The sequence below is a fragment of the Vigna unguiculata genome, chromosome 5, assembly GCF_004118075.2.
Source record: "Vigna unguiculata cultivar IT97K-499-35 chromosome 5, ASM411807v1, whole genome shotgun sequence".
NCBI lineage: Eukaryota > Viridiplantae > Streptophyta > Magnoliopsida > Fabales > Fabaceae > Vigna > Vigna unguiculata.
Genome location: NC_040283.1, coordinates 48,006,311 through 48,026,378, shown reverse-complemented (window position 1 = coordinate 48,026,378; position 20,068 = coordinate 48,006,311). Strand labels below are relative to the sequence as shown.

General features: G+C 30.2%; 5 protein-coding genes across 15 annotated transcripts; 1 reads left to right on the top strand and 4 right to left on the bottom strand.

Annotated features, from left to right (window-relative positions):
- Window positions 1-1,412: 1,412 nt before the first annotated feature.
- Window positions 1,413-2,991, bottom strand: LOC114186094. Its single transcript, XM_028074114.1, has 3 exons — window positions 2,334-2,991; window positions 2,060-2,232; window positions 1,413-1,939 (listed from the first exon to the last, which is right to left on the bottom strand). The coding sequence occupies exons 1-3, from the start codon at window positions 2,775-2,777 to the stop codon at window positions 1,777-1,779; spliced, it is 780 nt and encodes a 259-aa protein (XP_027929915.1). The 5' UTR covers window positions 2,778-2,991; the 3' UTR covers window positions 1,413-1,776.
- Window positions 2,992-5,962: 2,971 nt separating this feature from the next.
- Window positions 5,963-6,350, bottom strand: LOC114184801 (EPIDERMAL PATTERNING FACTOR-like protein 8). Its single transcript, XM_028072107.1, has 2 exons — window positions 6,266-6,350; window positions 5,963-6,162 (listed from the first exon to the last, which is right to left on the bottom strand). Exons 1-2 carry the CDS (start codon window positions 6,348-6,350, stop codon window positions 5,963-5,965), a joined length of 285 nt encoding a protein of 94 aa, XP_027927908.1.
- Window positions 6,351-8,182: 1,832 nt separating this feature from the next.
- Window positions 8,183-10,675, bottom strand: LOC114185290. Of its 11 annotated transcripts, none has more exons than XM_028072935.1 (6): window positions 10,541-10,675; window positions 10,292-10,338; window positions 9,467-9,714; window positions 9,180-9,270; window positions 8,595-8,661; window positions 8,183-8,386 (listed from the first exon to the last, which is right to left on the bottom strand). In XM_028072935.1, the coding sequence occupies exons 2-6, from the start codon at window positions 10,300-10,302 to the stop codon at window positions 8,333-8,335; spliced, it is 471 nt and encodes a 156-aa protein (XP_027928736.1). In that variant the 5' UTR covers window positions 10,303-10,338; window positions 10,541-10,675; the 3' UTR covers window positions 8,183-8,332. The 11 variants fall into 11 exon arrangements, with proteins under 11 accessions (XP_027928736.1, XP_027928747.1, XP_027928746.1 ...); XM_028072946.1 differs by having other exon boundaries at window positions 9,467-9,719; window positions 10,541-10,673; XM_028072945.1 differs by having other exon boundaries at window positions 9,467-9,719; window positions 10,292-10,341; window positions 10,541-10,667.
- A 1,117-nt stretch (window positions 10,676-11,792) lies between these two features.
- On the top strand, window positions 11,793-16,472 carry LOC114185289 (2-(3-amino-3-carboxypropyl)histidine synthase subunit 2). Its single transcript, XM_028072934.1, has 11 exons — window positions 11,793-11,974; window positions 12,069-12,211; window positions 12,420-12,643; window positions 12,978-13,086; window positions 13,370-13,706; window positions 14,432-14,501; window positions 14,591-14,658; window positions 15,097-15,212; window positions 15,290-15,396; window positions 15,531-15,673; window positions 15,956-16,472. The coding sequence occupies exons 2-11, from the start codon at window positions 12,125-12,127 to the stop codon at window positions 16,195-16,197; spliced, it is 1,503 nt and encodes a 500-aa protein (XP_027928735.1). The 5' UTR covers window positions 11,793-11,974; window positions 12,069-12,124; the 3' UTR covers window positions 16,198-16,472.
- A 1,085-nt stretch (window positions 16,473-17,557) lies between these two features.
- On the bottom strand, window positions 17,558-18,663 carry LOC114183896. The gene is made up of 2 exons (XM_028071071.1): window positions 18,274-18,663; window positions 17,558-18,162 (listed from the first exon to the last, which is right to left on the bottom strand). Exons 1-2 carry the CDS (start codon window positions 18,422-18,424, stop codon window positions 17,948-17,950), a joined length of 366 nt encoding a protein of 121 aa, XP_027926872.1. The 5' UTR covers window positions 18,425-18,663; the 3' UTR covers window positions 17,558-17,947.
- Between the last annotated feature and the right edge of the window lie 1,405 nt (window positions 18,664-20,068).

Sequence of the window (20,068 nt, the reverse complement as noted above, 5' to 3'; positions counted from 1 at the left end):
CTTACCTGATATTGAAAATATCAAGTTTGTCTAAGAAGAACATAACTATTTGCGATTGAAAATTATACTTTACACTATAATTTTTTTTACACTCATTTAACACTTTAACACTACGATATCTTTCACTTGTTTTTTTATTAGAAACAAAAAAAAATTGTTATGTTAAGATGATTTTCCTGTTACAAAGATTGTTATATGGTAATCACATGGTGTGAAAGAAACTTTTTCCATTTGGGTACCTAATCCATGGTGGGCTTAGACTCTTAGCTGAATTCTAATTGGACATGAGAAGATGAGTGGTGGAAAGGCTATTTCTTATCACGTGTGAAGATAGACTTGGGAGCATTTAATCATTCATACAGATAAGAAAGAACATTAAATAGGTAACTCTAACCTTTATTCCATAACTCATATGACCAACATGGCTTGTAGCATGTTTTGACCTCAAAACTCGACATGGTAGATTTCATGATTGACGATGAAATCTAGATATGTGTTTCCAAATCGCGTTTCCTTTTCTTAGTGTTTCAAAATCTCAGTCTAGCCAGAAATAAAAGCTTATGAGTGTTTCTGAAGGCTGAGATAATAGTTTAATAACTAAAGCTAAATTAACGGTGATATCACTTCTCATGGAGTGAGTACAAAATTATGAGAAGAGAGTGTTTAAATAAGACGCATCTCAAACATATCAAGGAGTGTATCTGACAGGTTAAAGACAAAGAAGACAGAGACCCATACTTTCAATACTATTGGCTGTGACCACAAAGATGAAGTTGCAAACCAGGTCCCATCTACATTTGGAGCCATTGGTTTATGTTATATTGTTATTTAAACCTATCACATGAATATTCTATGCTTTATTTGATGGATCTTTCAAGAAGGATTCATTAGGAGAGAAGGTAAGAGAAACGAGTCTATCCTACACATAAGGAATTGATATCATTTTTAACAAAAAAACTTTAAGACAATAAGTTTATAGATTTTCATTTTTGTATGATGCTCAACTTTTTCATTTTTGTTTGATATGTGATTTAGACTCACATTTAAATTCTCAATATAAACACATATAAAAATATTAACATTGTTTAGAACTTAAAACTTTAAAATAATAAGTGTATACATTTTTTTTCTTGCTTTCTATTTTTACTTGATATAAGACTTACGCTCATTAAATTTTCATGATTACTTTTGGTGTTTTCCTTTCTTGTCATAAAATTGGATCAACTTTGCCCAACATATTTGATCCTTGATCAATAAAGGGAGAACTAGATGTACTAGATGTTGAGCTTTTTTTAGGAAAAACGTAGGGAAAATATGGTACCAAAACAAGTCATGAGGGAGACTAAAACATTTCCTTTTGGCCCATTTTTATTCAATCTTGAGAGAGGCATGGAAGCTGTTACATATGAATCAACCCATAATCTCATTGCATTGTGATCACTGTTTTTAACAACTCTAGTTCAAGATAAGCAATTAAAGAACATGGTGAAACCGTAAAAGGGTTGTTCTCTTTTCTTCATTTTCAACCAAAATTTCATATTCTCAAGATACAGCAGTGGAAGCCTCCCTAGTATACAACAGAAGACAGATTTCAGGTTTGGTTTCTCTTATTTGTAGCATAAGCTATTAACAGCTACATAGTCAACTCTACTCTACTAAACCGATATATATGTTACATAATAGTCACTTATAAGAGATGAAAAAAGGGAACACATTATTGTTTGAGACTCTAATAGTTCATTAGTCTTTTAAGATTATCCAAGTTCACTCAGAGATTTAGGATTGAAAAACTTGACTACCATGAGGGCTATCTTTGGTTTCTTTAAACAGATCAAGTGGATATGCATGGCCCAGATCAGTCTTTTGTTCACATTCTTTGTCTTCTTCTTCATCTTCTTCAACATCCCAGAGAAATTTTGCATAAGAAGCCAGAACATAGCTGAAGATGGACAATAAATAAGGTTCATACATTAGTTTTATCAACTATAATTAAGCTACAACACTACTACAAAACAAACAAAAATATTTTTTTCTCCTAATCTGTGTATATTTATCTCACCAATCATCTGGTGCACTTTTAACAGCTTGATCAAAATAGCCCTCAGCTCGATCAGCATTCTTCTCTGTTTGCCATATCAAATCAGCATAGAGGGACAAAACATTAGCATCACCAGGATTAACCAAAATGGCTCTTTCAAGATATTCCCCTGCTTTAAGATAATCTCCACGAACCTATTTGCAAATTCAATGTCACAAAAACACTAAGTAGTAATAGAAAGAAACAAGCTTAAGCATCCACCAAACTAAACCAAACTAAAAGTGAACGTAATTACCTCCTTCAAAAACTTAGCATAATTTCCAAGCAAAAGAGCATTATTGGGGTTTGCTTCAATCATGTTCTGATAATAAGCATCTGTCCAATCCCTACCATGTGAGCCTCTTCCACTTCCATTAAAACCACCGCAGATCCTGCCACCGCCACTCCCCATCCCACCGCCCATCACCGACGTCTGCAACCCCAAACCACCCTCTTCATGCTCATCCAAACCAGAACCCGAAAACAGTTCCCGAACCGAAACTGGTGTTCCTCTCTTCTTCAAAAATTTCTGCTTTTCTTCTTCTCCCACTTCTCCACTTTGTTTCATCTTCATGCTTTGGTTCTTCCACTCTCGTGACATGCAAATTTTCTTCTCAGCGTTATGTCTCTCAGATGAAGAGTCCTTGGAATGGTGCAGCCATGAGGTTGGAGTTGGTACGGTGCAAGTTCTGAGTAACATGTTTTTGCACTTCAGAGAGACAGAAACAATGGAAAACGAAAAAGGGTAGAAGGGAATGACATGGTAGGGACTGAAAGTGTAATAAAGTGCTTAACTTGGAAAGAAAACACCGCAAGAAAAAGAGAGAGAGTGATTTGAGAGTGAGTGAAAGAGTGTGTGTGAGAAGAGAAACTCCTGAGTTGAGACAGAAACACAAAAACCAAAGAAGGGGTGAGTCATTTTTATACAGTAGCACCAGTGAAGAACATGTAGCATTTGAGCATTAGAAAAATACAAGTTGAAGATTAGGATCTGTTTGGCGAGGACACGATTGAGTGACATGAATCGGTGTGGACCCGTTTCTGAGAAGCTGAGTTATTGCAGGCTGCAAAATTGAACGGCCATGAATGGATTATGCAGGTCACAGAAATGGTGTCACAATCTAGCCACAGTTTCGACCAATTGATGCCGAACATGCGTCAACGTTGTCTTGGGTGACAAACTTTGCCCATGCTCATCATTGAATTAATTAACATAGTATAACACAGCTTTCATTACAAGACTGAAATGTTGTTGTAACTACAAAACCACGATCGACATGGGATATTTCAAGCTTTCATTCTATCTTTTTCTCATCAATCTATGCTTCAAGAATCTTATCGCCATCTTCACACTCGTTACTTCAAACACTAATCATATGGTTAGCAAATAAAGTTGAATGATAAGGTGGTGTAATGGCTAGAAAATAGAAGGTCGTGTTCGATTTTTTTCCTAATAATTTAAAGAGATAAAATTAATTTGATAAATTATATAAAAAAAGTGAAAGAAGTTATAGGTTTAATTTTTTTATTAACAAGAATTAACTTTTAACAATTGTCGATAAAACAATAAATAACTTTTTGATGTGACTAAAGAAAAAGTAAAAGGTAAATTCTAGGTTTTAGAACTAATTATTTTTCTTTTTCACTTCAATTTCTTTTTTTAATTTAAAAATTAAAGAAAAAAAAATACTTATAAATTTTATTATAAAAAAAAATTGTAAAAAATTGTTGTTAATTTTTTTACAAAATATTTTATGTAAAATACTTCTCGCAATAAATTTTGTAAGAAATATTTGTGAATTTTATAATTTTATAAGAAATAATTATTTATAAAAAGTTTATCTGTCAACTAAAATTTTTAAAAAAAATAACAAGAAAAAATGTTTTCTTGCAATTTCTTTTTAATATATTTGTAAGAAAATTTTCATATAATATGAAAACTTTGAGCGGTATAAATTTCTTTCCATCTATAATCACAAAGTCGCTTTTGACAAGACAATTGGGGAGAAAGCAACGCACAAGAGAGATTTTGATTTGGTTTATGATAAAGATATGCTTGGAAGAGTATTAGGAGGGTCCAGTGTTGTTGACCCAATCCTTTTGGGCTTTGTGAACTAAGTTCATACAAATCTTTAGTAGTTCGGGTGGTTTTCTTTTTTTTTAAACATTCTCTTCTCTTATATATACTTTACAGTTTATTTTATAATAAAAATATTATATTTAATTAATAAAATTATGTTGGAAATTTATGTTTGGTTATTTTTTTAAAAATATGCTTTTTTTTTTAATTTGACTGAAATTAACAACTGTAACATAGAAGTTATATATAAATAAACATTTATATTAAAATCAATTATAACTATTAGATTGTATATTAAAGTGTTACTGGATTAAATAATGTTTCTAAGTTGAATTTTGTGGACCAAAAAAAATGTGAGAGTTGAGATATCTCATTAAAAGTAGATAATATTTTTGTTAGAAATTAATCATCCACAAAGTCTACGGTAATATGTATACCAATAAAATATATTTATTAAAAAAAATGCAATTTTCCTGTTACCCGTACTATATTAAAATGGAAACTTTTTTTTTCTTTTTACTTTTATAAAACGAGAAACAAACCTTTTAAAAGACGAATAATCTTAAGGCCGATCTGTAATTAGGGGTGAAACAACATTAATATATAAAATCCCATATATTTCTATTATAAATGAAATGTAAGTTCTATTTCTTAATTTATACATTATTTTATTTTAAAAGTAGATGAATAACAGTAAAAATAAAAAAGAGCTCGTATTCTTTAGAGAAAGAGGAGTATTTTTATATAATGGGTCACGTACTAAATTTTATCAAATACTTTTAAATATATGTTTTAAAAACAATATTATTAGGATAAAGTTTGATTGAACTTAATAACATTTAAAAAATTTAAGTTTAATTTAATCTTATAAAATTAATTTATAAAATAAAATTCACATATCTTATATATTACAATCTCCTAAAATTTGTCTTATTTTAGTTAATGTGAAATATTTGGTATTATAAATTTGTCTTATTTTAGTTTTTGTGAAATATCCAGTTTTGGTTATTAATTTGATAAAGTTATCTCTTGATAACTTTTTTTAGTTAATAAACTCTTCGCTTTAGTGTTAAGAATATTATAGATACAAATTTTAATCTTAAAAAAAAAAAAAAAACTCTGAGAAGTAACATAAATTGTGTATTTATAGCTATAAACTATATATGTCTCCTAATAAAACTTAACTCAATGCTTTGAAAAATAAAAAAGAATATATTTGCAAATATCTAAAACAACTCCTAACTCTGCATACCATGTCCCTATCTGATCTTAGCTGCAAGATATATCTGCATATAACTGCTTAACTTGTCACCACCATATATCTAGAAAAGTATTTTAAACCAGACAAAGTAAACCATAAAATATTTAAAATATACAAAATTAAGGTACTATATATAAGTGTTATATATTTAAGTTTATTAAATAATTATGTTAGTGATTTGAATTAGAATACTGTTTTTTCTTGCCTTGCCTTGCATGCATATATAGTAATATGTATACCTATCTCCATTATGCATGGATATATGTATTCATGAAAGCAGTTATATAAACCATTTCATCAAAGCAAGTTATCTCCTTCATTTAGTTACTAATAAGAAAGAGTGAGACACATATAAGAAGCTTCCAACAAGATTAACTTAGAACATGTATACATATTAAATTAATGTATACATCATGAATAAGTTCAGTAATGAAAAAGAGAGAAAGATGAGAAACAAAAGCAAGCATGAACAATACTAGGGTAGATTCAGGTTAAAGGACTGAAAAATAATGTACATAAATTTAGGGTTAGAAGAAGGTAATAGCTATGGCTGAAAGAACTTATCCCCACATCTGCATTTCCATGAAAGAAGGTAATAGCTATCATCCTGACTCTTGTGATTAGGAACCACCACAGTTGCTGTGCAAGGCTTGCACTTCATGCACTTGTTTCTACAAGCTGGAGGCTTTGACCCTATCATCACTCTCTTTTCTTCCAAACTATTTCTTCTTCTATCACCTCTCACTGAGACAAATATGCATCACAATCATGAACTCTAGTTCTGAATTTCTAGCTTCATATATATTTCTCAGTACATAAAAAATGACTAAATGGACAGTTTTGTTACCTGATTCAGGAAGTAGAAGAATGAGGAAAAAGAAGAAAGCCAAGATGAGTGCAACTTTGAATCTGTTTCTGCTTTGTGGTGCCATGAGTGAGGTGTTTGATATTTTTTGAGAGTGATTTATGTGAAGAGTGAAGGGTTGTGGCAATTGAAATATGATAGAAAAGAAGAGAAGACAATAATGAATGTGTTTGATAAAGTTGAGAGATGTTTCCTGTTGGAGAGACAATGCACTGGTTCAGTGGTTTGTTCCCCCAATGAAAATAGTGAAAATGGAGAGCACAGAGAGGAAATGTGTAGTTCAGTCCTTTTGGGAAATTGGAGACCTGACTTTGGATTCTTGGTCAATTTTTTATTAACAAGATTCAAAGTAATAAATTGAGTTTCAGGGTTCACAAAGATCTAAATACTGTTTGACTGAGGGTTATGAAGTGTGGCATGAGATTCCTTATCTCTATTTCCTAAGGAAGATCACTGTGTCAAAGTCAAGATTATTTATGATTGATCAATAAAGATTATAACTTTTCTCATAGTGTCATAGGGTTAATTCATTTTGACCTTTTGTTATGTATATTTGTTAGTTCATATATTAAGTTTGTTATGTACTAAATTGTTTATAGTACCATAATAATTTTTCATATTTTAATAATAATGACAGTTAAAATTTGTTATAGAAAACCTGTTATTTTAATATTTAGGTACAAGAATCTTCTTTTCATTGATTTAGTAGTGTGGTGAGATGTGAAATATAACCTTACTTAACAACATTTACTTGTTTAATTAGACATGACAAGATGTTGATCCTGACACAAGAAGTTTTATAGGTACTTTTTTTTTTCTTCTGAATTTTGATGTACTTATTTCACTTATTTCATACGCATAAATAAGTGTTAGGTATAATTTTTTTTTACATAGATTAAAAAGTTAATAAATAGATAAAATAGTATTTTATTATAAAAATTAATCATAGTATAATTAATCAATTAATAATTTCAACTTGGTATTTATTTTTTCTTATAAAAATATATTATAATTAAATTAACAGAGAAGATGGTTAATGAATCCCTTTTCTGTTTTAAGCTTTTTGACATTTTACAAGTTCCTCGACTCTTGAGCTTCTTGTCCATGACTGAACAAACCGAGGAAAAATCTGCAACATTTTCGAAACAAAACAACAACCTTTTTTCCCTCGATAAAGAAACTTTTCTAGATTTCCTTTTTACTATAAAGAAGATGGAATAAAATTCAAATTGACTTTTATTATAATTTTTTGTAGCTGGTAGTTATTATTTATGTCTATAAAATAAAATAAAAGTATTTATATCTTTTAGTATTTTCTTCACAAATCCAATGTCCAAAAATTCAAACTGACTCATGTTATTATTTTATAGTTGATATTTATTATTTATATTATAAAATAAAATAAAAATATTTTAATATTTTTCTTCACAAATCACAATGTCCAAAGGACGTGGAAGCCATCCAAAGGCTGTTACTAGAACAGTGCTTGTAGCATAACTGTTGTGTGGTAACGTCATGACCGTACGATTCTCCTGTCCTGTCTTTCATTTCAGTTTCAGAATTTTCAAATGCAAGTTTCACTATGTCTTTTCTTGGCAATTACTGTTATGCTACTTCTGCAATTTTGACCATTTTTTTTTTCTTTTATTACAACTTTTTCAAATTTAGTTTTTTTTTCCTTCTAAATAATAATATTATATAGTAGTCCTCCAAATCTAACTCTTAACCATAGTTTCATCTAAAAGAAAAAACAGTAACTGTGTTCTGTATTCTCTCAAACACATAGAGGCTGAAAGTCTGTTAACAGCAAATATAGTTGCAGCTAACTTGATAAATTTTTTTGCAAGATCTTGATTGTGTGATTGAATTGGCATTTATGATACCTAAAAATGTGCAGGCTGTGGAAAAATTATAATAAAATTCCTTGTCATTGTTAACTGAAAGATGATGTTACAACAGATATACAAAGTTACAAACTGCAAGTAAAGTATGCTCAATTTTCCTCTTCCTTCAGAAGAAAGAACTATAATCATATCAGTCTTGTATAGGTTAGTCATACAGACCCTCTTGTTCCCATATGTCCACAAGAAAATCTACCATTTCCTAACAATTTACACAAACAAACAAATCAGATAATTGATTATAATTCAGGAAAAAAATTCTGACACCCAAACTAACATTAAGAATAAAATGGTTCTAACAAAAGTAAAATTTTGTATTTGTAAAGAAGAAGATAAAGTGAAACTATCAAAGTATCAAAGTATCATTATTCAATAATTACTTAGGCTCAGAAGTAGACCGTGTGGCTTACCGCAAGGGGAATATGCTGAGGGAATGGCTTGTTGCCACCCAATAAACTTTCATATGTTGCATTCCAACTGCAGCACCATAGATAGAGATTTTCATGAGGCCATGGATGGAATTGGTGTTTTCTCCAATTTGTTGTTGGATAAAATTTTCCATAAGAACATATACATATGAGAGAGATTTCAAAAAAGTTAAAGTGCATGTGTTGATTTTAACTTAAGATGAAACCCAATCATTTTACACCAGTCAAAAAAAAAAAAACACAAGAAATTAGTACTACAGAAAAATGAGCTTGCTGTTAGCAACAATCCTTACATATACTTGCCGCACATTTATCCTCTTAGAAACATGGATTCTGAAAAAGGTGCTAACTAACAACAAACTTTTTGAAAAGTACATTACATCATCTGTTTAGACTTGTGGAATATCAGAATTATAAAGCACAGTGAATTCTGTGGGGAATAAACGCAAATAGGTGCTATGCATGTATCACCCCTCCCCTCCTCCCCAAAACACCCAATAAATAAAAAGTAATTAAAAACTTATAATTACAAAGTGCTAGTAAAAGCAATCAAACAATGCAGTTTACCTCACTTTTGGTTCTCGTGACTGTTCGGTTCTGTTCTCACACCTTTTATTTCCGATCCAACTTTGCCGAGTCTGATTCCAAAGGATAAGACCTGGCAAAGAAATCTCATGGTCAATAACTTTTTCCCTTCCTTTCTTTGCCAATTTTTGTAAGTAGCAACCAAGTAATCAAAAAATGATTTCAGATTTCATTGTGCAAAGCCATATAATCTAATTTTCCTTTCAGTTTTTCATATGTTATGCAATGAAATATCAACAAAAAGAAAAAAAGGAAGCAACATAGAGTACCATGATTGACAAATTCAGTAGGGTTGCATGAAGATCCATGAGAATCTGCAGGTGGATTGGTTATACTGGCTGATGAAATGCTTCCCTGTGAGTGAACCGCACTGTTGTCCATATCATGCGTGCTTGTGATCCAAAAATCCTCTGATGTGCTTGCTTTCTTTGCTTCCTTACCTCGCTTCTTCAATCCTTTTGGCGGAACATCAGCATTAGCAATTAGAGGGGACTTTTTAAAGGATCCAAGGCAACCACTGTGCTATTGCAATCACATTTAACTCTGTTATGCACCGTAATATAATCATATCAATACAATTTTCTAAATCATCCTCCACAAATTCATACACTAAAACGTTTTTCTCTAATTGGTTAGTGCAAAATTATCCTCACAAAGGAGAAAAAAATAGCAGAGGATTACACATATAACAAACTAGCTGAATGAAAATTATGCAGACATAGAGGTTCGACAACTTTCCAAACACAGTAATTCAAATTCTCATGTTTTTAACACAGAAAATCCCTTCCACAAGATTCCCAACCACTTCAATTCAGAAAATTAAGCCAGGAGCAAAATCTATATCTATATAAAAACACACGTACAGATTATATTAACACTAAACCATATCAATAAAAGAATACACTAAACAATCGTTAAAAAAAGTTATTCCCAGATTATATTAACACTTATACCAGCACATGTTATTGACTCATACTTCTTAATACAACCAAAATCATAGATACCCACAAAGGGGAGAAGTAAATAAATGAAAAATAAATTAAAAAAAGAGATAAATTTATTCGGTGGGTTACAGTTGGATAGAGAAAACATACCCCATATGCATGCAATGTCTGAAACCCCCCAAAAACCCTAGTCAGATCTGCTGAAACGAATCCGCGGGTGAATGAAGAAGTAGAAAGATGAAGTCAGGGAGTAATCCAGAAAATTAAAAGAAAAATTACAAATTGGAATTTCTTTTAGTAATTTATTTGAAGAAGAAAGAGAATAAAGAGAAATATAAGGATATAAAAGGGAAAATTAAGGAAGAAAGAGAGCTATGGCGGTTGTATTGTGTCTGTTACCTTGGTGGCAGCCCTGAAATGGGTAAGCTTTGTTGTGTGAGAAGTTGTTTTTTGGGTTCTGTGTGTTGTCTTTCTTCTCCTCTTTCTTTTCCAGAAAAAACAAGGATTTGTTGTCGATAATGTACAGGTATTTAGTTACACAGAACTACTGTATATTATGTTATAGATACTACAATAAATTAATAATAACAACAAAGAAATAGACAAAATTTAAATAAAGTAACACAATTTAATTTTATTCAGAACATTTATAAACTTGTGTTTTTCATTAAAATGATAAAAAAAATTAAAATCATAAAGAATATGAATATGAAATAAGAGAAATTAGGAAACAAAATAAGTGTCCGTTTTTAATATGTATGAATGATCAGTTGTACATATTATTATTCAAAATTTTCATAAAATTATAATGAAGATAATACCTATGTTTTTTTTTTCTGAAAGTTATTCGAATATTCATAAAATTCTATCTTTAGTGTGTTTATTTATTGCTTTTTATGAATAAGATATAATTATTTCATGATTTTAAAATGTTATAAATAGTAATTCTTTTTACTTATAAATATATGTATGTGTATTACTTTTTTTTAGATAATAAAAAATAAAAATTTATTGTTAATATTATTATTATTATTATTGCAAATTTAAATATAAATAATTTTTAATTTTGTTATAAATAGTTTTGTTTATTTTATAATAAAATTATTAAGTTTCAAAAGGGATTAAATTAAAAAAACATTTAAATTTAAAGAAACAGTAAAATTGATAGAATAATTATTTTATTTTAAAAAATTATTATTTAAAAGATAAATTTAGAAAACAAAGAACACACAAAAATCTATATGTATAAGTGTAAATGTAAATATTATTCTTTACTTTTTAATTTCTTAATTTTTCTATTGTTTATTTCGCAATCCACGTAATTATTAAATTGAATAGAATTAATAATTAATAATGAAAGCAATCTGATGAAAAATTGAAGAACTAAAATTATCAACTTTTTTTTATTCGGTAGAAAAATTATATTTTATTAACCAACACCATATTTAAACTTAAAAAATCTATTGATGGAAAAAATCACAACAAATAAATTCATGTAATACACAAAACCTAAAAATAAAGTTTAGAAGATACTTAATTTAACATATTACGATAGGATAATATATGTACACAAAAAAATTACTTTCGTTAAAAATCTTTTTTAAAAGAATGATTCTTAAATTGTTACATTCTTACATTCTTAAAATTCCAAAATCAATCAAGTCTTTTGGGTGTGCCCTAAGTACCCAAAAACTCAATAGATTCAGAAACTCCGGCGAGAGCAGCACGACGCCGTTTAAGAGCTGCGTCAACAACAGTGGCAGAGTGCGTTCAGGTTCCGCACACCACACCAGAAGCAACAACAACACTTCACGCTGTTCTTCAATTTAACACGTATTGTTACTACCTCTCTCTCAATGCTTTCAAAGTTTCATCTTTTCACATGTAATGTCAATTTTTTCTCTGTTACTTTGAATGTTATTAACAGGGACGCCGTAGAAAGCAAAAAAGCTTATTTTGTTTCACTGCTTGTGATCTTTGGTTATGGCTATGGATTTTGAATCAAATTATGATATTGCCGCCTCTGCTCAATTCATTCATACTCACAACTTCAATAGAGTTGCCTTACAAGTAAGACAATCTTTCTCGTCAACTCTTCACTTTCACCTTTCCCTCAAACTCATCAATGGCTAGACAAAACACTAGCAATAAAAGAACTATTCTTTATCAACTCTATCACCAAGCACAGTATAAATTTTGAATATTTAAGGTCTCGTTGTAGATGGGGGTTATTACTATACTTTGCTCTGTTACAAGGATATTCTTGTGTGAAATTCAGTTTCCAGATAATCTTCTGAAAGATTCAACAAGAGTGGTCACTGCTCTGCGCAAGAGACTTCAATCATTGAAGAAAATTGATGCCACAGAAAGTGGGCACGAGACGAACGTTGGGTTGTTTGTGATGGCAGACACGGCGTATGGCAGTTGCTGTGTTGATGAAGTTGGAGCATCACACATTAATGCTGATTGTGTCATACATTATGGACATACATGTTTTAGTCCGTGAGTACTTCTAAAACATTTTTTAAATCTTGAATTTGAGATTATTTTATAAATCACGTGTCTTTTTTCTCATATCTGATTTTGGAGTGTGGATATGCATTTCAAATAACTATATCCATCTGTGTATGAGTATGATACTTACTGCTCAGTTATTTATGCTGTTAGTTCATATGCTAAGTTTCCTTTAGATTCCATTCCTTTTTTGAGCACTTCAACTTAAATGGAATTATAGTGTCTGTGGTACCACTGGGTTGCTCAGTTTATTTCTTTACCTTAATTAAGGGTTGAGATTCTAATTCTTACGCTTCCATTGGATCCTCTTTTTGGTGTTCAGGACAACAACTCTGCCATCCTTTTTTGTTTTTGGGAAGGCTTCCATTTGCGTAGCTGATTGCGTTGAAAGTATGTCAAAATATGCTCTGACAAATAGTAAGCCTATCATGGTATAACTATTTATTTAATCATTCCCGGATTCATATTTATATAAATTATCTGAATTTTGTAGTGTATGTGAAATAATGCAACTGCAATTATCCTCTGGTGATGATTGTTCAGAATATAAACTGGACTTCTCATCTTTATGTAGTTTTTTTGGGATGATTTACATTTCTTTGCATGAATTGCTAATTTTTCCAACTTCTCTGCCATATAGAAGAGAAGTTTATTGGTATTTTTCTACCATACAAGTTTCTGACATTCGGTGTTTCATGGACCATCTGCTTCCAGGTCCTTTTTGGGCTGGAATATGCACATTCAATGCAACAAATTAAAGAAGCACTGTTAGAATCATCAATGTCATGCAGACTTGACCCAAAGCCAGAAGTTTACTTTGCTGATGTTCCATCTTCAGTTATGTTTCCATCAAAAGATATTAAAAAGATAAAAGGGCTCCAAGAACTAGCTTGTGGTTGCAATGGGGAAAGTGGAACTACGTATAGCATTGGGGGATTAACTTGGAAATTACCTCAGGGACAAAGCATGGATGACTACTTGCTCTTTTGGATTGGACTTGACGATTCAGCTTTTGCAAATGTTGTGCTCACATTCAATACTTGTGAAATAGGTTGACAGTTTCCCGTCCTTTATGAAATTTGTCATATGCATCTGTATTTTTCTTTATACACTACAATATCTATATGTTGCATTTGCATATAAAAGCTTACCTTTCTCATGAAACCTGTATTGCTTTGCATGAATTGCTTATACCAATCGTTGTTGTTAAGATCCTGATTAAGATCATGAAATTGTCTGATTCTGCAACTTTTGGAGCCAGATGTGAGTTGGATTGGTGGCAGGATTGTGATTTTGTGAGATTCACGATCTTGCCCTTTATATTTCTAATGAAAAAGTTATCTGGCCAATTATGAGTGGTATTGGATTTTGAGCTTATGAATTTTGAATTCTAGTTCAATGATGTGATTGAACATATGCTTATGTTAACTATAATTTTGAATGGTTCCTACCATCCCCACCTTAACTTAATTAAAATCTCAGTTTTGCCAACATTGATGTCAATTTCTCCTTTTAATTTATGTTATCCTTTACAATGTATTTCTATCATGAAATGGCACGAAGAAAGTAGTTGGTAAACATGTCATGTGTTGTACGGCATCTCTAACAAAAGGGTATATTTTGGGAAGCTAACCTCCCGGAAATTATTACTCTGTTTTAAGTTTTCTTTATACCTGTATAACATGTATATGAAATAAAAAAGCTTCTCAACTTATTTTCTACTTTAGGTTTCTTTCTGAATCATGATTATAAGTATTATGATTTCTGTTGTTTTAGTCAGATATGATGCAAATGAAAATCAAATGGTGACGGACTTGTTTCAACAAAGGAGGATTCTTAAACGTAGGTATGTATCCCAATATAAACGCACTACTCTGTCTTGTGTAAACCATCTTATATCTTCAAATTTACTAAGCTAGATTGATGACTATGCAGATATTACCTTGTGGAGAGAGCTAAGGATGCTAATATTGTTGGGATTTTAGTTGGAACTCTTGGTGTTGGTATGTTGTCTTGTCAAATTTTTATTCATTTTTTGTGTGTGCATGATAATTACTAAAGTAGCATGTGCATATACAGATTTATACTGTCACATTCCTTGCGAAACATTACAATACTGCAAACATCCAAAAATGAAAACATTTTATTCGAATATTGTTGTCTAGTAAGAAAGGATATCAAGAGTGAATCCTTAATGTTACTAACCTTGAATGCGATGAGAAGAATAGTTTTCTTACTTGAGGAACATTATTATGTGAGACATCATTTGATTATTGTCTATGATTACAGAATGCATATGTGAATGGTTCACAGTCTTAATCATGGTTTAGGTAGCTATAAGAAATGTGGAAACTATCTCCTATGAGAGTGAATATTTTATATTCTTGTTTTTTTTTTCAATAGAAGTGGGATTTAATTCAACATATTGCATACTGATGCAGCTGGTTATCTTCACATAATCAATCAAATGAAGGAGCTCATAACTGGAGCTGGCAAGAAGGCCTATACTTTGGTTATGGGAAAGCCAAACCCAGCTAAACTTGCTAACTTTCCTGAGGTGAAATTTATTACATCTGTACCATATATTTCAGTCTGTCTTTATGTAAAAACTTTCTAACACTTTGATTTCATCAGTGTGATGTTTTTATATATGTTTCTTGTGCCCAAACTGCTCTACTGGATAGCAAAGAGTATCTAGCTCCAGTTATTACTCCCTATGAAGCAATGATAGCTTTCAATAGGTACACTATCATAGTTAAACATACTTTTTATTTTTAAAATGTATGAATTGCTAATATTTTTGTGTAGCCTCTTGTTTTGTTTATTGTAAATCCATTACTTGATTTCGGATTTGACCATATCAATCTGTTTTCAGGGGAAGCCAGTGGACAGGAGCCTATGTAATGGAATTTCGAGATCTAATTAATTTGCCTCAAATGGAAGTTGGAGACCAAGAGGAAGAAGAAGCACGGTTTTCATTCTTGAAGGGTGGATACATTGAAGATTTTGAAAACCAAGGTAGTTTTCATTTCATGCTTCTATGCTTGCAACTGAATGGTTACTTTTATTGATTTTTTAAAAGGAACAAAACCAACCTTCATAATTCTGATATAATAAAAGAATTGCTGAAGATGTGTTGTTGTTAGTCAATCACATTGTTTCTGTTTAATGGAATACAAAATAAGATCATTTTACCACCATCCTTGAAACTTAATGCTGGTAATGATTCAGTCATTTATTCTGAGTTACCAAATAAGATCATTAGTTTTATTTTCTAATGACAATCTACATTTTGATCAGAAAATGTTGAGCAAGAAAAAGAAGCCCTTGCTTTAGTAAATGCAACAGAGAAGGCACTGCAGTTGCGGAATAACTCTAATGCTCTAATGAAAGGAAATGCAAAATCAGGAGCAGAGTTTTTAGCTAATCGATCTTATCAGGGGCTGAATATGCCCAGTGAAAACACCTCCCCAGAACCATACCTCATAGGAAGAAGAGGAAGAGCATCTGGGTACGAGGATGAGAACAACAAACAGACATAAACTGTGATTTTTTTCATTAGATTAAGGTCAGAGATTGACTAGGGAAATAAGAGATCCACTTGTTGTTCTTTCATATAATTTATCTTTTCATTGATATCTTCAATGAATTTTCTTTGAATTTTGTGAGGAGATTTTGAATCAGACAAGTTTGACAGAACCAGAGTCTATAATGTAAGGAGTGATAGATTTTTGTGAGATAGAAGTCCATAATCAATTTCATAGCTTTTAGTTTAATATTAAATGGTGCTGTTATGTGGACTTTTCTTAATATGAAACTCTTGGGTCAAAGGTGTTGATTTTTCACTTGTTTGAGTATGAACATAATCTAAAAGTCAGATGTTAAATGTCAACTAAAACTTGTTCTTGTAATAATTTTCAATTGTAGGTCCTATAAGGTGGCCAAAAATATTAATTTGATGATGAAAAAGGGTGAAGTGTATTAATCACTCAAAGATGGATGATGAACATGATTAACTATATATAGTCTATTCGATGTGAATTTAGAGGTAAAATAAGTTAAATTAGACTGATATTCTGATGAAGAACAACTTAACTATCAAATATAACATTTGAGTCAGATTTGTGTGAGAAATATATTAAATTTTAAGGATTAACTCCCACTTTTTTTAAAATCTCTTGTATAGAGTTATTTTAAATAAGTCAATCATTTGAAATAATTAATAGACTAAAACTTTTCTGAAGACTGCAACATTAATAACATCAAAATATTTTATAATATTTCAAATATTAATATTATTATAATTATATAGTTTGTTTATTTGAACTTGAATAAATTAGTTATTCCATCTCTTAAAAACTGTGCGAACAAGGAATAATTTATATACACCATTATTGTACCTATGTAAGATATTTATATACAGGCAATCAACAAATTTAGTTTGTTGTCACATAGTGACATGACAAAATAATCGAATCTTGTTATATGATTGTATTATATATATATATATATATATATATATATATATATTCTCTTAAATAAATAATTATACTGTAACTACAATCCGAATTAACCTAACAGTCTTGTTCTACCTCAAGATGTAATATTGAAACCTAAAACATGATTTTCTTTAAATTAGTAGTTTTTTTTACCACTATGATTTTTTATACAAAACATTAAAAAAATAACCACTTAAATCATTATTGTATTTTGTTGTTGTTTGCCCTAGATGTGAGAAAAAAAATAAGACCCTAGATGTGAGAAAAAAAATAAGACAAAGATATATTGTTTTTCTAATCATGGAATCTAATTTAGTAATCAATATATCACAGGCAAAACATAGCAATCTGCAATACATAAGTAAAATAGTGACACCTTCAATACAATAAACGAAAAGAATGGTTGAAAAACAAACAATAGAAATTTGATTCATTCAAGTGGATGGAAGTATATTATTTTCGAAAAAAAAGAAAAAAAACAAAACAAAACTTTGCCTAATAATTTGTACATAACAATGGGACAAAATCCTGTAGGCATCATCAATTTACAACCACAAGAAAAGAATACCCCAGATTTTATATTCTTTTAATTTCTGCATTGTATTAACACCCTCCTCACCACAAAATTATATTTGAAAATTTAGTGTGATAGACAGAGACAGAACAGAGGAAGAGAGAGAGAGAGACAGACAGAGACACATGGATGAGATTTTGTGCGTTCTTCAAATTCCTTACACAAATGTACAACAAGTACAACATTTGATCGATCTTTGCGAAAAATCAGGTGTTAGTATTAGTAAGAGCACTCTGTTCTGTGCACTCGCTCCCTCAAAATCCCGTTATACAAAGCGATTCTGTTCGCCGGCATTCCGACACAATCCGAGGATTCGTCTCTGCAGTTTTTCGATACTCTGTTTTCCTCTTTTCTTTCTCTTCCTTCCTTCTTCACACTATCTGCAAACTTCACTTTCTTCTTCTTCTTCTTCTTTCTCTCCCGTTTCTTTTCCTCTGCAAACCCACACAACACATTCAAAACTTAACCTAAAGAAGAAGAAAAAGATGAAAGTAAGAAAAGAACATCTTGCAGTGATTATTCTTGAAACAAATTTGAAACTTTACCTGAATACAAGCAAGAGCGCAAGGTGGGTTTGTTGGAGTGATGAATCCGGAAAGAAAGGTTGGATTTTTGCCTGGAGAAAGCAACGTAGAGGAGAGTGGTTGAGAGAAGCATGGCAGAGGTGAGAACAAGACCCTGTGAGATGGAAGCCATGGTTGGGTGTGAGAAAGAAAGAGATGATGAAAAAGAAAAAGGGGTGGGTGAAGAGAAGGTTGGAATCACGGGTTGAGAGAGTGAGAAAATGAGAAAGTGAGAAAGTGATGATATATAGAAGAAAGAAAAAAAGAATGGCAGAAGTTAATTGGTGGTTGGTGATGTGATGTGAGTATCTAGATTTCTCTGTGTTGCGTGTGGCGGTGCAAGAAGTGTTCGGTTTCTTTGTTTGGACTTTGGTTTTTATGTATCTTATTATGTTCTGGTTGGAGTCATGGAAATTTGAAGGAACAAGTATGGATATGAATGCGGTTGCGGTTTGTATCGACCTTCAACGTGTCTTGTCTTCTCCTGTCAGGTGGGGTCACATTCAACGACCACCACCTTCAACGACGTTACTAGGATTATGTCTCGTCAAATCTCGATTTTAAATACTTTGATTTATCGTCTAAAACTGTTATCATATATTGTGGGTTTCTAATCTTATGTTAATACTTTAGTTTGATCATAAGTGGCCATGTGTAAATGAAAGTATGATAGGTGTTTGGTGTAAATCTTATTTCATAAAGTAATTTTATAAAATTAAAATTTATTTTTATTTAAATTTTATCATAGTAAAATTTATTATTTGTTAAATTTATTATGTTATTTATTATTTTTATGAGATTACGGTTAATATATAATTTCACTGAAATATATATGTCTTAATTAGAGTTGATTCAAAGTTTAATCAGGTAAAAAAATTTCTTTAGGTCTCTAAAACCATGTTTAATTTTTTTTACTAATATATATTTATTAAATTAATTATAAAATTATATTTAAGAAAAAAGTCTAAAAAAGTTAATATTAATAATCTATAATAAATTAATTTAAAATTATATATTATAGATGTCTTATTTTAATTTAAATTTGTTTTAAATCTCTTAAATCTTTAATATCTAAAATTTTTAAATCACTCTTATTTCGATGTACCATGTATGTTTACATTATATAAAAAAAAAAAAAAAATATATATATATATATATATATATATATATATAAATCTTATATTATTTATTTTGTAAGATTAAATATACTTAAAATTTAAATATAATTATTTGTAAAGATTTTGGTGATGAAATTGATTTGAAGAGAGAAAAGTGAATTTTAAGTTGTTATATTGTTACTGTGTGTCATTTTCATATATGATGATACATCTTTTTCCCCTTGTAATTTTCAGAAGTTATTTCTTTTATTGATTTTTTTTTTTGTTTTAATTTGTTTCTGCATCATCTTTCATTAATGGACATCTTTGTAGTGAAGAGAACTCTAACATAATTATTCACAATCATGTTGAAAGGAAGTTCATAGCCTTCTATCACTCCGGATATTCCTAGTTTTTTTTTTTAATTAGGAAAAGTAAACTCGATTAAAATGTGTAACTTGTGAATTTTGAAATTAGTTTATTTTGAAATTTTAAACTAGTTTAGTCCTTCATTTTTTGAAATACATAGATTTAGTCTTTTTAATCAAATTTTATTAAATTTATTTTACATTTCAAATGTGTTTCATAATAGTATTTGACCTAACATTAAAATAAAAATGTGTCAAATAGTATAAATAACTCAACTACAATCTTGAAATATGTATAAAATATCAAACAAA